General features: G+C 39.9%; 1 protein-coding gene across 9 annotated transcripts in view; it reads left to right on the top strand.

Annotated features, from left to right (window-relative positions):
- BPTF (bromodomain PHD finger transcription factor) overlaps positions 1-12,937 on the top strand; it is a 52,229-nt gene extending 39,292 nt beyond the window's left edge. For 6 of the 9 annotated variants that reach the window (XM_033076507.1, XM_033076512.2, XM_033076514.2 and 3 more), the window contains 8 exons: positions 385-467; positions 2,295-2,520; positions 2,945-3,288; positions 6,469-6,642; positions 7,526-7,718; positions 8,623-8,707; positions 9,280-9,466; positions 10,946-12,937. In XM_033076507.1, coding sequence (XP_032932398.1) covers positions 385-467; positions 2,295-2,520; positions 2,945-3,288; positions 6,469-6,642; positions 7,526-7,718; positions 8,623-8,707; positions 9,280-9,466; positions 10,946-10,982 — 1,329 coding nt within the window. In that variant the 3' untranslated portion in view covers positions 10,983-12,937. The other 3 variants (XM_033076509.2, XM_033076515.1, XM_033076508.2) reach the window with 2 other exon arrangements.
- Positions 12,938-14,226: the final 1,289 nt, after the last annotated feature.

Here is a 14,226-nt window from a genome sequence, read left to right as displayed (position 1 = left end):
GAGGTTCCAAAGAGGTATCTGAAATGTGATGCTGTTGGATGGCTGCGGGGCTTAAAAATATGTCTAAGGGCCTCTTACCACTTTTAAAATAAAACAACCACTCACTGAGGAAATACAGTCAATTTACATTTAGTCCCTGGGTTCAAACCTGACATAAGCAAAATATCCTACTCTGGGGGTGGTGGTGTTCTTTTTAAATTTCTTCTTCAATTTTCAAATAATTGTTTTAAACAAGCACTACTCCCCTGATAAAATCAGCTTCATTTTGTCACTCAGTGAAATAAATTACACTTTAATTTAGAAAATCTCCTGGTTCTCCCCATAATAATGTGAAATACTGGCTAAGTTTTCATCTTTTCTTTTGGATTCTGTATCATCCTACAGGTGGTTATGAAGCAGAATGCTGTCATAGAACATTTGAAGCAGAAGAAGACACTGACTCCAGCTGAGAGGGAAGAAAATCAGAGGTGAATGTGCATCACAATGCATTCATAGATGTCAATTTTTTCATTTATTGCATCTTTTAATGGTATCATAATGAAATGCTGGTCTGTAAAAACCTGCTTAAAGAAGTGTTGCTATTTAAAATTGGGTAGAGTAACTCTTTAAAAGTAACTTTCATAATGAGCTTTATTTCATCTTGCATAATCTCGATTTTATTTTGATAATATGTTTTTTTAAAGTAATGTTACATACTGTGTTTGAAGCTGGCCACAGTTTTTAAGTTTAGGTAAAGGAGCACAGAATGAAGAATTAATGCTTCTGCAAAAAAAAAAAAAAAAAAAAAAAAAGCAAGCCTGGGTTTTGTTTGTCCTTTATCATGGCCATGTGTTTCCATTCTTGTCCCTGCACATCCCACTCTACAGAAGGAGCTGAAGAGTTGGAAGACAGATTGTGAAACTGAGAGATTTTATGCTTGAAGCTGCTAAACAGAATTTTGGAGAGTTTGTCATTTGTCTTGGGATTATTTTGACTCCTTTTCACACATGCAGTTGCTCCAATTAGATAATCACAAGTGTGTGTCAGATACTAAGAAAAAGAAGAGTATGTTCTATGAGATTCTGATCATCAAATCACAAGCTCAGTTGATTACAGCATTATCCCTGGGTGCCGCTCCTTTACTGTTCACAGTTGCATAAGGAAAAAGATGTATTGGATATGCTCTTCATTTTGTGGTGTCAGACAGCCAAATAGGTGTTTTGACTGAAAAAAGTCCAATTTAAGTGAAAGATGAAAAAAATAGTTCTAACTAGCTTGATTGGTGGTGCAGCTGCCTTTCCATCTCACTGATTTATTCTTCTTCAAAAATGCAATGTGGGGACCTTTAGTCTGTGGGAAAAACAGACTAAAACAACTAGATACAGTGCAGGTATAAAGAGCAAACTAAACAAAATTATGTGACCCTACAAATATTTATCTACATATTCTATTTGTCATCAAAATCCAGATAACTATCAAAGGACAAAATGTCTGAGGCCACAGAGTCGCCAGCAGCTGCTTGTCCTGGCCATTGCAATTCTGCTGTTTCCTCTCAGCTCAGTGGGAGTTGTTTTTCATGGTCACTCTGGCAACGAGAAGCATTTGGTTTTCTAATGGTTTTGGAAAAGAATGGGGAAGGGAAAAGTAAATTCAGAAGAATCAAAATACATTCATTTTCTAATTGAAATTTAAAGCACAATAAATGAAAGGTGCAAAACAAGTGAGCAGGAAAATAGGTTTATAGTTGAAGGTACAAAAAGCAGACAGAAAACTAATCTTGAGCTGTCATTAGTGGAGAAATTGGGAACTGTTCATAGTGAATTCTATACAGTGAAAAGTGTTTGTCAGTCCTTGTGCCAAAACACAAAATCTTGGTCATATTTCGTGGTCACTGGAGCATAGAAGTGTTTGGTTTTGAAGAAGTTACAGGCTTCCAACTCACTTCCATCCTACATCAGAATAAAAATCCAGCTCTTTCAAACAAATTGTGGAAACTGAATTGAGTGAAAATCTCTCTCATCCTACTAAAGCCAAAGCTTTGTTGGGAGTCGGATGGGGGAGGGGAGAAACAATTAGTACTCAGATCATTTAAGTGAAATTGGGACTGGCCCTCTTGAGCCTAACAAGGGACTTGATCTCTCCCAGCAGTGCTCTAGTAAATAAGCAGGAGTGGAAGCATTGGGTGTTGCTAAATTTACCTTGTACATCTTAGGAAATACAATAATGAGCTTGCAGCGACTGGAGAATTGATTCTGCATTATTCTGAATAAACAGGCAGCTCAGCACAATGTCCTTTTCCTTTCTTCCTTCCCCAGAATGATTGTGTGCAACCAAGTGATGAAATATATTCTGGATAAGATAGACAAAGAAGAAAAACAGGCAGCTAAGAAACGGAAGCGAGAAGAGAGCGTGGAGCAGAAGCGGAGCAAACAGAACGCGACCAAGCTCTCAGCTCTGCTTTTCAAGCATAAAGAGCAGCTGAAAGCTGAAATACTGAAAAAAAGAGCACTTCTGGACAAAGATCTACAGATTGAAGTGCAGGTAAGGACAGGGTTTCAAAGGCTTATTTGATGTTAAGCTGGGGAGAGCAGCATTTCTGTGTTAATCTTTGTCGGTTTGCTCAGTGAGATTTTAAGGAAATTTACAGGAAGAAGCTGTGGTCGTAGATTTGTCTGAAGCTATTCATATGTGCTTTGTGGGCCTCTTGGTTTTCTTCCGGACTGAAATTACCTTCTTTCATGAAACAGCTTCTGATAAGTTACAGCCAGTGGGCCACTGTAGCTCAAGAGTGTCATCCCTTAATATTATGTGGATTGTAGGTTCAGAACATGAAAAAGATGCATGTTTAAATGGATTTAATTGTTTTCTTTTGGTTAAGATTGGGGATTTTTGCCTAGATTTTAACCCTGTCTTGTAATAATCACACAAAGTGCTTCCTTCTATTTATTCATTTAATACACTTCAGGAGGAGCTAAGGAAAGACTTGACTAAAATTAAGAAAGAAAAAGAAAGAGCCCAGGCAGCAGCTGCTGCTGCAGCAGCCGCAGCCGCCGCGGCCGCCGCCGCTGCCCCACCACCACCGCCACCAGTGCCACCAGCACCGCCACAGCTGCCAGCAGCCAGCGTCACCTCCTCCTCCTCCACCACTGTCCCCGTGCCAGTCTCCTCCCAGAAGAGAAAACGAGAGGAGGAGAAAGATTCCTCAGCTTCCAAGTCCAAGAAAAAGAAAATGATTTCTACTACCTCAAAGGAAACAAAGAAGGACACAAAGCTTTACTGCATCTGTAAAACGCCTTACGACGAGTCCAAGTGAGTAGCGGTGCCACAGCCACTCCTGCATGTCCTTAGCTTTAGGTTTAGTGTCAGCTCTTAGCACCAGCTAGTGCTAGAAGTGGAGCTAGTGGCAGGTTATTGCAGGGATCACTGAGGTTAGAGAATAAAGTCTCTGTTTTCCACTAGCAGTTACAAATATTAACATCCTCGATTGATACTGTTACTGTGCCTGGTTTATATTTTACTCGTTTGCATGTCTCCATTGTGTGACCTTCCTGTCTCACATGCACATACTCTCTTCTTTTTTTCCCTCTACTCTGTTACTCTTTCTTTTGCTGTTTTGCCTCTGCCTCAGAAGCAAGTGAGAATTTGGTTTGAGCAGTTTCTTGTGAAGAAGTAGTTGATGTTCTTCAGAAATAGCTTTGGTACCGTCTTCCAATAAATGACTTTTTTTTTTTGTAAGGCAGTGCCTAGTAAAGGGGACTCTGAGTCACTGGACTGCAGTTCACTTTGGACAATGTTTCAGGGAGAAATGGTTTCCATGAATTATTATTTGCATGCCAAGATTGATAAAAATGAATATTTAAGCATCTGTCAAAGTGAAGACTGCAGTTCTCTGTAGTTTGATTCTGGCTCTGAATGAGGAAAAGTATTTACAGTGCTTATGAAGAAATGGTGTAAGTGCTGGAGTGGAGAATCCAGTGGATTCCAGGGGATAGTGCTGCATGTTGCTGTTTAAGCTAGAGGTGACTAACAGCAGTAGTTATTGGTTAACATCTGAGGGCTGTGTAGAGATGTATGTATGATAAATTGGACTTCAGAACAATTTCAAGTAAGTGACAATTCCCAGAAATAAGAACTGATTTGATGGTGCCTTAGGGGCTGATAACAGGGAAACCGTAGATCCAGGGTGATGCCTTCACTCCATGGGTCATGGCTCTTTATTCCAAGTTTAGGGCCAGGACTAGGGGACCTCTTGAGGTTCCTTCTAGCCTTTTTTGGGATTTAATTATGCCTTTTAACAAAGTTGAGATATTTGAAGTTTTTTTCACCTTGGTTTTGAGTAGCTCTGACCATTGCACTATGACTTCAGTGTGGGAAATGGGGCTGCTCCCTGGACTGCCAGTGCTGCAGGAAGAGCAGAGTGATGCTCTGGCTGTTATGTCACTGTCACCTCTGAGGGGTGTCCGCAGCCTCACTTATCTTTGTGTCTGTGTCAGGTTTTAGGTCACCCAGTGTACTTAGGAGGGAGCCTATTCTCTGGTTGTGATACCAGAGGTCTGTATGTTACTGCATCTGGACTTAGTGAGTGAGCAAAGGGATTTGTTTGTCAGACTTTGTGTTGACTCCAGTGGTCGTAGAGTGAATTTTGGTAGCTTGAATTGAGAACTGTGCTTCAATGCACTGAACAAAATTTCAAGAAGATGAAATGTTAGTAACTCAGTAGTATCCTTAGCAATATGATTGAGCACTGCTGCTTTGCTTTTGGTGAATTCTAAATTTGATGTTCCTACGAATAATATCTTTACTGTTGAAGTACATAATCCTTTTGCTGTTTGGAAGGGAATTAGTCAAGTTTTAAAACAGTTTTCTGAGATATTTTTATTTATTTCATGTATCTGTAGGCATTGGATCGTCCTCTTTGTGCTGGTGTCTCTTTTCTACTTCAGAAAAGATAGGTGTGCTACCTGACAAGCCAAGTTGTGGTATTTTATGAATACCCTGTGTATTTTCTTTGATTTAGTAAAACCCTGTAAGTTATTTTGTGCTGTGTATTTTATTGCAAATCTCTTATGTTTAGTTCTCACTCATGTTACTCCAGGATTACAGGGATTTGCTGATACTGTTTTCAAGGATGGTCAGTAAGGATATCTTTCTAAGATTCCTACTTAGATTCCAACTTATTTGTTAAATCATAATGTGGCACCTGCTCCACATTCCAGTGGTGAGGTTTAGCATCTACACCTGGATGCAAATGTGCTCCCACATCCCCAGGAGCAGACACAGCCCCTCTTGGGAAGGGGGCACAGGCTGAGTTGCTGATAGCTGTCAGAATCTATGTCTTTATGGAAATTGGGTTGTGTGATACTTCTTTTAGGGTTTGCCTGACTGACAAACAAGAGAAAAGGCAGGATCTGAGTGTCCAGGATGTGTGCAGAGGCCCAGGAAGTCAGAGATGCTTCCTGTGGAACATGGGGCAGCTGCTGCTCTGTTGGAGCTGTGGTGTCTCCAGGGTGTTACCTGCAGCCTGACAGGATGGCAGGAATTGCTACAGCAGCACTTGGCAGGGGGTTGAGGTCTCCAAAATCCAGAAGGATGGAAGTTCTGAGTCCACTTGCTTTTGCTTAGGCAGAGAGAACGATGTGAGCGTCGCCCATCTGGTTGTCACTGGTTCATAGGTGTGTTCTGAGGGATCCATACACGAGTTACAAACATCCTGGCATAATATTTTACACTTTTGTCACATCATTCTGTGCAAGGTCCCATCCCCATGATTCTGTCCCTGGTTCCCTTCACTTTGTGTCATACCATACCTGGTTCTGTCACACAGCTGTGTCTGAGAGGAGACATTATTCACTCAAAATTCCACTTTGTCACAGTTTTAAGTAGTTTATTACCAGTTTTTCAGTGCACAGCACCCCCCAAAAAAAAAACCCCACCAAGATTTAAAATTGATAATCATGGCCTGACCCCATTTTCTTTGTATCATGTTACACCAAGATGTACCTACACACTGCTGGTTGCATGTTCTTGTAGTGTACTTGTAACTCCTAGTTGGTGTTTGCGCTTTGCTTTTGTTTTTTAAATTAACTGAGACCTACATTTTCAAAGCTTAAGGAAATGTTTCAGTGGCTTTTGAGCTGCAATTTTGAAAATGTAAACCTTTTCCTTTGGCCTTGTCTTTTTGTGCCTTTGACAGTTTTTCACACACACGTTGAAGACAGTAGATTTTTAGCCCATAGCTTTGTCAAAGTCTGGTTACATATTAATATGTACATATTAATACATGTGCATTTTGATGAATTGTAAAATTAAAATTGACCCAAGTGACCTTACTGCCAGTCTAGCTGCAGCATGAGATGTTAGTTTGTAAGGATAGGCAGCAGGGAAGCTGAGACAGAAAGTAGCCCAGCACATCAGACAGAAATGCAGGGAAAAGTGCCATGCCATTTGAAATGACAATTACATTGTCATTTTCATTGTGAACACTTTTAGGTTCTATATTGGCTGTGATCTTTGTACTAACTGGTATCATGGAGAATGTGTTGGAATCACAGAAAAGGAGGCTAAGAAAATGGATGTGTACATCTGTAATGAGTGTAAACGGGCACAAGAGGGCAGCAGTGAGGAGTTGTACTGTATCTGCAGAACACCTTATGATGAGTCGCAGTGAGTTCGGATAAGAACCTCTTATTCCATGTCTAGGTAGCAAAACTGCTCTGACTGTGCTTTCCTGTTCCTTGCAAAGAGTAAAAAACGAGTTATTCTGCATATATTGTATTCATTCGTAATACAAATTGCTTTCCAGTAATTGTCTCCCCCTCCTGAATGTTTCTGTTCAGTAAATGTTTAGGAAAAGTGAAGTCCCTCAGGGTGGTTAAAATGTTTTGTGGTTTTTATTTTTAATAACAAACTACTAAAACGCCATGTACTTTAAATTGGGGTTTATTTTAATTTTTTTTTAAATTTTATTTAATGGGATGGTTAGACTAAAAGACAAATACTGTGTTTAGTGGATTTTTTTGTGCTTTAATCTGATCTGTCTGGAGAACATAATTTTAGTATGGGGGTATATGGTTGGTATATGTTTATACATATGTGAATTATATACATCTTTTACTGTAAGGCTTTGTGTCATAGAATACTCCCTCTGTATTCAGTTTCAAGGCTGAAGCTTCAATATGAAAAGTGCTTGTATGGAGTGAAACAAGCCCTAGTTGTAGTCCAGTTTGTGCAAAATGCATCTTGAATTGGTTTGGATACTGGCTGGGTGAGGCTTCTGGCTTTACACTGTTCCTTTCATCTCTAAAGCAGAGGAATTATTTTTGTAATCTTGATTGCTTGAAAGTTTAAAATTTAGGAACATGTTTTGAAATGGTCTGTAAATACAAAAGCAGTCGGAGTAGAATTTGTCACTGAAATCTGACATTACCTGTTGTTTTTAATCATGCCAAATATCTGCCTGTGTGCAGGGGATGGCAGGTTTATGTGTTTAAATGTAACCTGGACTTGAAAGAGATGAAGGCACTGACATTTGGTTTGGCTCTTGCAGATTTTACATTGGCTGTGACCGATGTCAGAACTGGTACCACGGGCGCTGCGTGGGCATCCTGCAGAGCGAGGCAGATCTCATTGATGAGTACGTGTGTCCCCAGTGCCAGTCCACAGAGGATGCCATGACTGTGCTCAGCCCCCTCACAGACAAAGATTATGAGGGCTTGAGGAGGGTCCTGCGCTCCTTGCAGGTGAGGACAAGGGTGGCAGCCCCAGGGAGTGTGAAATCCCTGTGGGTTTGGGAGGAAAGGGTGATTTCTCCTTATTAGCTCTGAGATTTGAGGGAATGGCAAAGCTGTGCCGCTGTGTCAGCTGCAAACTTGCTTGGTGTTATTGAGGAATAATTACAGTAATTAGCTAAATCACTGCTCCTGAGTGGGTGAAACTAAACAATCCCTTCAGTGAAAGGCTTTTAAAGGAAACTGATTTAGAACCCCAAAAAGCAGAGTGGGAGCCCAACTGCACAGAGTATGGAAGGTGCAGTGTTCTGTTCTCAGATCAGTTTTCTGTGGGTTGTGATCCACACTTCCTTATTTTAATTGAGTGTTACCAGATTTCAGGAGTGTTCTCACAGGGGTTCATTATTAGCATGTAAATGATGGCATCCTGATAATACGAATAATACCTGATATTTCTGGTTTGTGTGTCACTCACAAATAGGCTTTTTCTGCTACAACTATAAAGAATTTTTAAGAATTCTGATAAAGTTCTTAAAATTATGATAACAGAAATCCTCTAAGTAATTTTGCATTGTCCTGTATTTTGCATGCATTTATAAAAGCATATTAATTTCAGGGTACTTGAAAGCACTCTCAGTAAATTCATTCTGTTCTTTTCCATGCAGCCTGTTCAGCACAGTATCCTGTTATGTCTGAATTTCAGTTTCCTGTTTTGAAGCCCAACTACTGGGTCACTGACATTTAAAACTTTACCCAGTCATCAGATGAGAACTGGTTCCTTTTTCATGTAATGCTGCCCTTCTTCCTGAAATTCAACTCCAGATCTCAACAGATAAAAGGATGAAAATATTTACCTGTTGGTAGTGCCTAATTTAACTTCATTTTATGTTTTCATTCTCTCCTGTTTCCCTGGCAGGCTCACAAGATGGCATGGCCATTCCTAGAACCAGTAGATCCCAACGATGCACCAGATTATTATGGTGTCATCAAAGAACCAATGGGTAAGTGTTGGTGAGAGCAGCCTGAGCGGGTTTGGGCTTTGCAATAGCAAGTTCATTTCCTGCTGACCAGTTCCAGCCATAGTTTGCAAAATACACAGGTGAGGCAGGTGAAACACTGTGATTTCTCACTGATATATTCAGAAGTTCATGAGGGCTGTTTTATCTACTTCTAGGCTTGTTCCTTCACCCTTAATACTGCCAGTCTCACAGATAAATGTGGAAATCAGTGCAGAAATAGGATAGAATTCATGTTTTTAAATTTCTTTATTTAAAGAGGACAATTTTTTTCTGTCTCTGCAATGAGCTCTTCCTCCAAAGGTTGGGGTGTGTACTCCAGAGGCTGAGGAGGTGATGCTATGGTGATTCTTGCATTTTATTGAATTTACCTGCACACATCATATTCATACCTAAGTGTCTCTTCTGAGGGAGACCTGCTGCTGTCACCAGTCACAACCAGCACTCCTGGAAAAGCCTCTAACCTGGATAATGCTTTGTTTCCCACAGTCTTGATGATGTAGATTTCTGTTTAGGATGAAAGTCTCTCATTTAAACAATCTTTGGTTTCTTTAAAGACCTTGCTACCATGGAAGAAAGAATCCTGAAACGCTACTACAAAAAGGTCACGGAGTTTGTGGCAGACATGACCAAAATTTTTGATAACTGCCGTTACTACAATCCAAGTGACTCCCCTTTTTACCAGTGTGCAGAGGTTCTGGAGTCTTTCTTTGTACAGAAACTGAAAGGATTTAAGGCAAGCAGGTAAGCTGGAGTGTTCCTAAGCACAGGTTTTGTGTTGACCCCTGAAATCTCCTTTTTAAGCTTGCATTTGCACTGGAATTTGCCGCTCCAAGCGCTTTCCTAGAAAAATTTTGTCAAAATTAAGGTTTAAATGTGATTTTGTGAAGGTTACTTGGGAATATTTATACAGAAGGAGCTGTTAAAAATTTGGGTGGTATCATAAATTTGCAAAATTTGAGTGATACTTCAACTCACTGCTGCAGATAACTTAATTTCTGATCTGTGAGTTGTGTTGATGTTCTACTCTGCAGTAAATACTTCTCATGTTAATAAGAGACAATCCTGCTGTGAAGCTTATAAAGAAATTAAAATAGTGTTAAAATTAAAATTCAGTGTTATTCCTTCCCTCATCTTTTTATAATTTACCATCTTTGAAGCAGGGGAGTAAGTAAGTTTTGAAGTATGGTACAAAAAATGAAACATAATTCAAAATTAAACTTTAAAATTTTTTTTTAAGAAGGGCTGATGAAGAGCGTTTCCCTTACATGGACATTCCTGAAAAAGGATGTGCATTTTTCTTTCCAATTCAATACTGTAATAATGATTTTTGTCAGGTGGTTTTCAACCCATGTTTGTGTCACTGCCATTCACTGGGTCCCCAGCACTCCCTGTGTTTGCACACTGATTTCATTGCTGCATCTTATTTGTTATTGTTTTTCATTTATTCCATCCATCTTCTTTCTTTTCTTGCAGATTGTGATATCTTTAGTCTGAACTTTTTAACTGGAATCAGAACTGGATGTTGGGGTCACTTTCTTTTATTGTACAATCCAATGACATTAAACAGCCCTAAAAATCCAGATAATTTGTTTAAAAAGTAGATGTTGTTTTTGTTGCCAGCAGTCACACTGGTGAACATAACTGTATTAACAAAAAACTGTTCCGTTCCTCAAATACTGTATTGAGAAAAAGGAAAAATTCACCATGGAAACCTTGTATTCTGTTGTTTTAGTTTAAGTCACTAATAAAACTGTGAATGTCAAAGAGGAGTTTTGCTGAACTCTGCTTAGCAAAAATGTGTTTTTAACATGCCTGTTAAGTTTTTTTTTCTAGTAAGTTAATCCAAAGACTTATTGAATAAATTTAAGCAAAGTAGACCTTATTATAAATATTCACAACTAAAAATGTCTTTTTGATTTCCTTTTGATGGAACTACTGTTATGTAAATATGTGAGTAAAACTGATTTCAGGCATTTTGGAATATCCCAGTGACACACTGCATTTTACAAGTGCTGAGATATTTGTACTCTGGAGGAGAAAATGGGCTTTAAATTCAGAGTGAGAATTACAATTTTTTTGGAAGGGGATAAAAAAATAAATGAAAACATCATGGTGGTAATTCCCTCATTGTGATTTATTTTTGGCAACACCTTGCAGCAACTGTGTTCTCCAAACTGACTGAAGGGTGCTTAATTCTTCACTTTCTTCTGTATTCTGCAGGTCCCATAACAACAAACTGCAGTCTACAGCTTCTTAGAGTTCAGCGTGTTAACCAAACACACGAGCTGGATCTGGTTGTCTGACAATTTTTAATTAAGGAGCCAGATGTTTTTAGTCAGGTTATCCTGACAAGACTTGATGTAAACTGCGTTTTTATTGGTCACAACAGTCAAATAATACTCTTGGCTTATTTTGTCCAAAGGACAAAGAAATAAAAATCAGCAGCACCACTTTCTTGTCAAGATCAAATTGTTGTACTATTGTGGCAGAAGCAGGAAAACTTTGTTTTCTTGAAGGAGAGAGAGAGAAAGAGAGCAAGAAAAAAGATACAGTAAATGGGGTCACGATTAACTCCATGGAAATGCCACGTCTGTTCTTCAGTGAAGAAGCTGGTTTAAAGTCCACACAGAAAACTTTGACTGTATTTATTTATTGTTGCAAAAAAGACGCTTTTTTATTGCTGCCCTCATTTGTCAGCTAATTATTTTTTCTTATAAAATCCAGCCCCGGTTCCATGTAATCCATTCTGTATCTTAACATGATTCCTGTAGGTAAAAGTACAAGAAGACCTCTAGATGTCTTTTCTTTCTATGAAAGGAGCTGCTATGTACACATGTGCACACACACAGGACTGGGAATCAACAAGGAGTTTATCATTCATGGTAGATAAAAACAAGCTTGCATAAAAGTTGGGCTGAGTGGTCATGGACTACAGACTCTGTTGCCTTGAATATAACAAACAGTACAATTTGTCATTTACTCTGCACCAGACTGAACTGAGTAAAATCTATTTGAAGGTATCTTGTTTGTAAACATTTGTCAGATTCTAATTTTTTTTCTTTTGTATTAAAATTCAAAATATGGATGTATATGAAACAAAATAAATGGAGATCATTGTTCTCCCCACAGCCGTAGGTGTGTTTGAGTGTGTGCTGCCACGTGTGTGAGACACTTTGGGGATCTGTGCAGGGAGTGCCAGGAGCAGGGGTGGGGATGGCCAGGGAGCAGGACCTGAGCGTGTTGCAGCCCTGCTGTCCCTATAGAACATTCCCCCAGCTGTGCCTGAAGGACTGATCAGCTGTGCCAGGGCAGGAGGTGGTTGTGAGGTCACCAGAGCTCAGAGATCTGTGCCGAGTGCTCTGGCAGTGTTCAGTGAGTGCCAGCTGTCCTTGTGTCCCTGCGCAGCTCCTGGGCTGCCTCCGTGTTTGCTGAGGGATGAACTGCAGCCCAAGAAGATGCAAATTACAGATGAGGAAGCTTTTCTTCCTCCTTTCTGTGTGTGTGAGTGGCTTCCTCTGGTAGCTGTCTGTAGTTCCCAGCCCTGGTTTCTCTGCAGCTCCTCACCCAGCTGACCAGATTTTGCACTAACTCACAATCAACTTGTGTTCTGCAGTGGTCTGGGATTTACCTGATTTATGGATAAGCTCCTTTTGGGTTTAACCTCACACCTTGCTATGCAAGAACCTCCTCTGTTGTTTTTCTTAAAAAAGATGTTGCTACTGACCACCCTTTCTTACACTTCCAGCTCAGGTGTTCAGGTTCTTCTGGGGGGATTTTATCTACTAAAAACCTGTGTGTTTTTGTACATACAAACATTGTAATTTAACCTATCTGTGAAAATTACTAATTGTTCAGTGTGGAAACAATAATTCATTTATGCTTCTGAAAGTCAAAGAAGAGTAGTTGCATTTAGGTTATGTTGTCCTTTGAAGTTTTAAGAAAATGCTGCATATTGTAAGCATTGTGTTTTAATGGGACAAGGAAAAATCTCACCTTTAACAGCGCTGGGACATATCCTGCATCTCATCCCAATTTCTCAGCATTTCTGTACTATTTATTCCTACCTAAATCCATATGGACATGATTTAAACCTTTCATACCTGTAGGCAATAGATTGCTGTTTTTAACAAATTGTGGCAAACTGAAGAGTACTTTTTTGTACCTTATAGGACACATCATCCTAGACAAATAAAGTAATGTGTTTGACATGGATTTGTTGGTGTTTCTAATGAAACATTGATAATGTTATTGGATATAGGTCTTGGCTTTGCCAGATCATATGTAATTGTGAATCAGGCTGATCAGGGAAATAATCCATACATATAATTTAATGCTGCTGATTAATCACCCAAAACATTTTGTGATTCCATGAGAGCCTCTTTCAGTGTGTTCAGTTGCCATTGAGCAGGTCAAGGTATTTCTTAGTAGTGGTGATGTTTTATAGTTAAATGGTGTTACATTGGTTGTAATTAATCCCCACCTCCCATCAAGCATAAAGTTCATAAGGTTTGTGATCTCTGCTCAGTCCTTGTCCTCTTTGTATTTTATAAATTATTGCAACCATTGTATTGAAATGGTCATATGTTGTAAGATACTGATAATGTGAGCTGTGCCAGTTTGATTTTCCTTTTCTGTCTCCTCAAATTTGAAGCATTTGTCCTCAATCTCAATTTAGTTCATGCAGAAGTTGATGGAGATTTAAAGTACAGTAAGAAGTTGGGCTTACCCTAAAGCCTTCAGCAAATCCCTGGACAGATGGAATGAGAACAGAGAACACCCAGATTTCTGCATGGTGACAGGATTTTCCATACTTACCCTGCTGGAAAGGAAATTATTGACTGTGCAGTACCAAAATTACCACTGAACGTGAGTGCCATGCAGTTCCCAGTGTGGTTATTGCTGGGAGGGTTTTGGAATAGCAATCTAGGAATTGTTCAGGAGGTGTGTTTAGTATGTGATGAGCCTGGTGACAACAGTCCTGCTCCTGCTCCAGCCCTGTCTCAGTGGGGCTGTGACACACAGGGATTTGTTGCTCATTCTGTGGCATTTTAAGGAGGGACCTTCCAATTAAGAAGGGAAAGGTAACAGGACTGTAGCACAGGAAGAGAACATGGGATAAATGGCTTTTCAGAGCAACATCTGTATCCCAGTGTTTTGTGTCAGTTATGGCACTGAACTCAGGCTTGGGATGTCCTTAGCACTGTGTGCTGTGCTTGTCTCTTCCCAGAGGCAGGCACAGGGAGGTTGGGTTTGTACACACATTCCCCTGGCTTGGAGCAGGATGAGGGGAATGGGGCTGGGCTGCTGCTCTGGGCAGGGGATGCCTGGAGGAGTTGCTGCTTAGTCCCTGGGCTTCCCCTGGAAATAGAAACAAAGAAACTGGAGATGCACATGTAACCCTTCCTCCTTCTGTCCCTCCCAGTCACTCTGGAGCTTTGATTTGTTGCCAGAACAGTTCTGCCAAATCAAAAGCCCCTCAGATTTTCTCAGGAAAATTCCAT

Source organism: Catharus ustulatus, chromosome 20 (assembly GCF_009819885.2).
Source record: "Catharus ustulatus isolate bCatUst1 chromosome 20, bCatUst1.pri.v2, whole genome shotgun sequence".
In the NCBI taxonomy this organism is placed as follows: domain Eukaryota; kingdom Metazoa; phylum Chordata; class Aves; order Passeriformes; family Turdidae; genus Catharus; species Catharus ustulatus.
The sequence above is the reverse complement of the archived record's forward strand: the minus strand, read 5'-3'. Positions and strand labels throughout refer to the sequence as shown.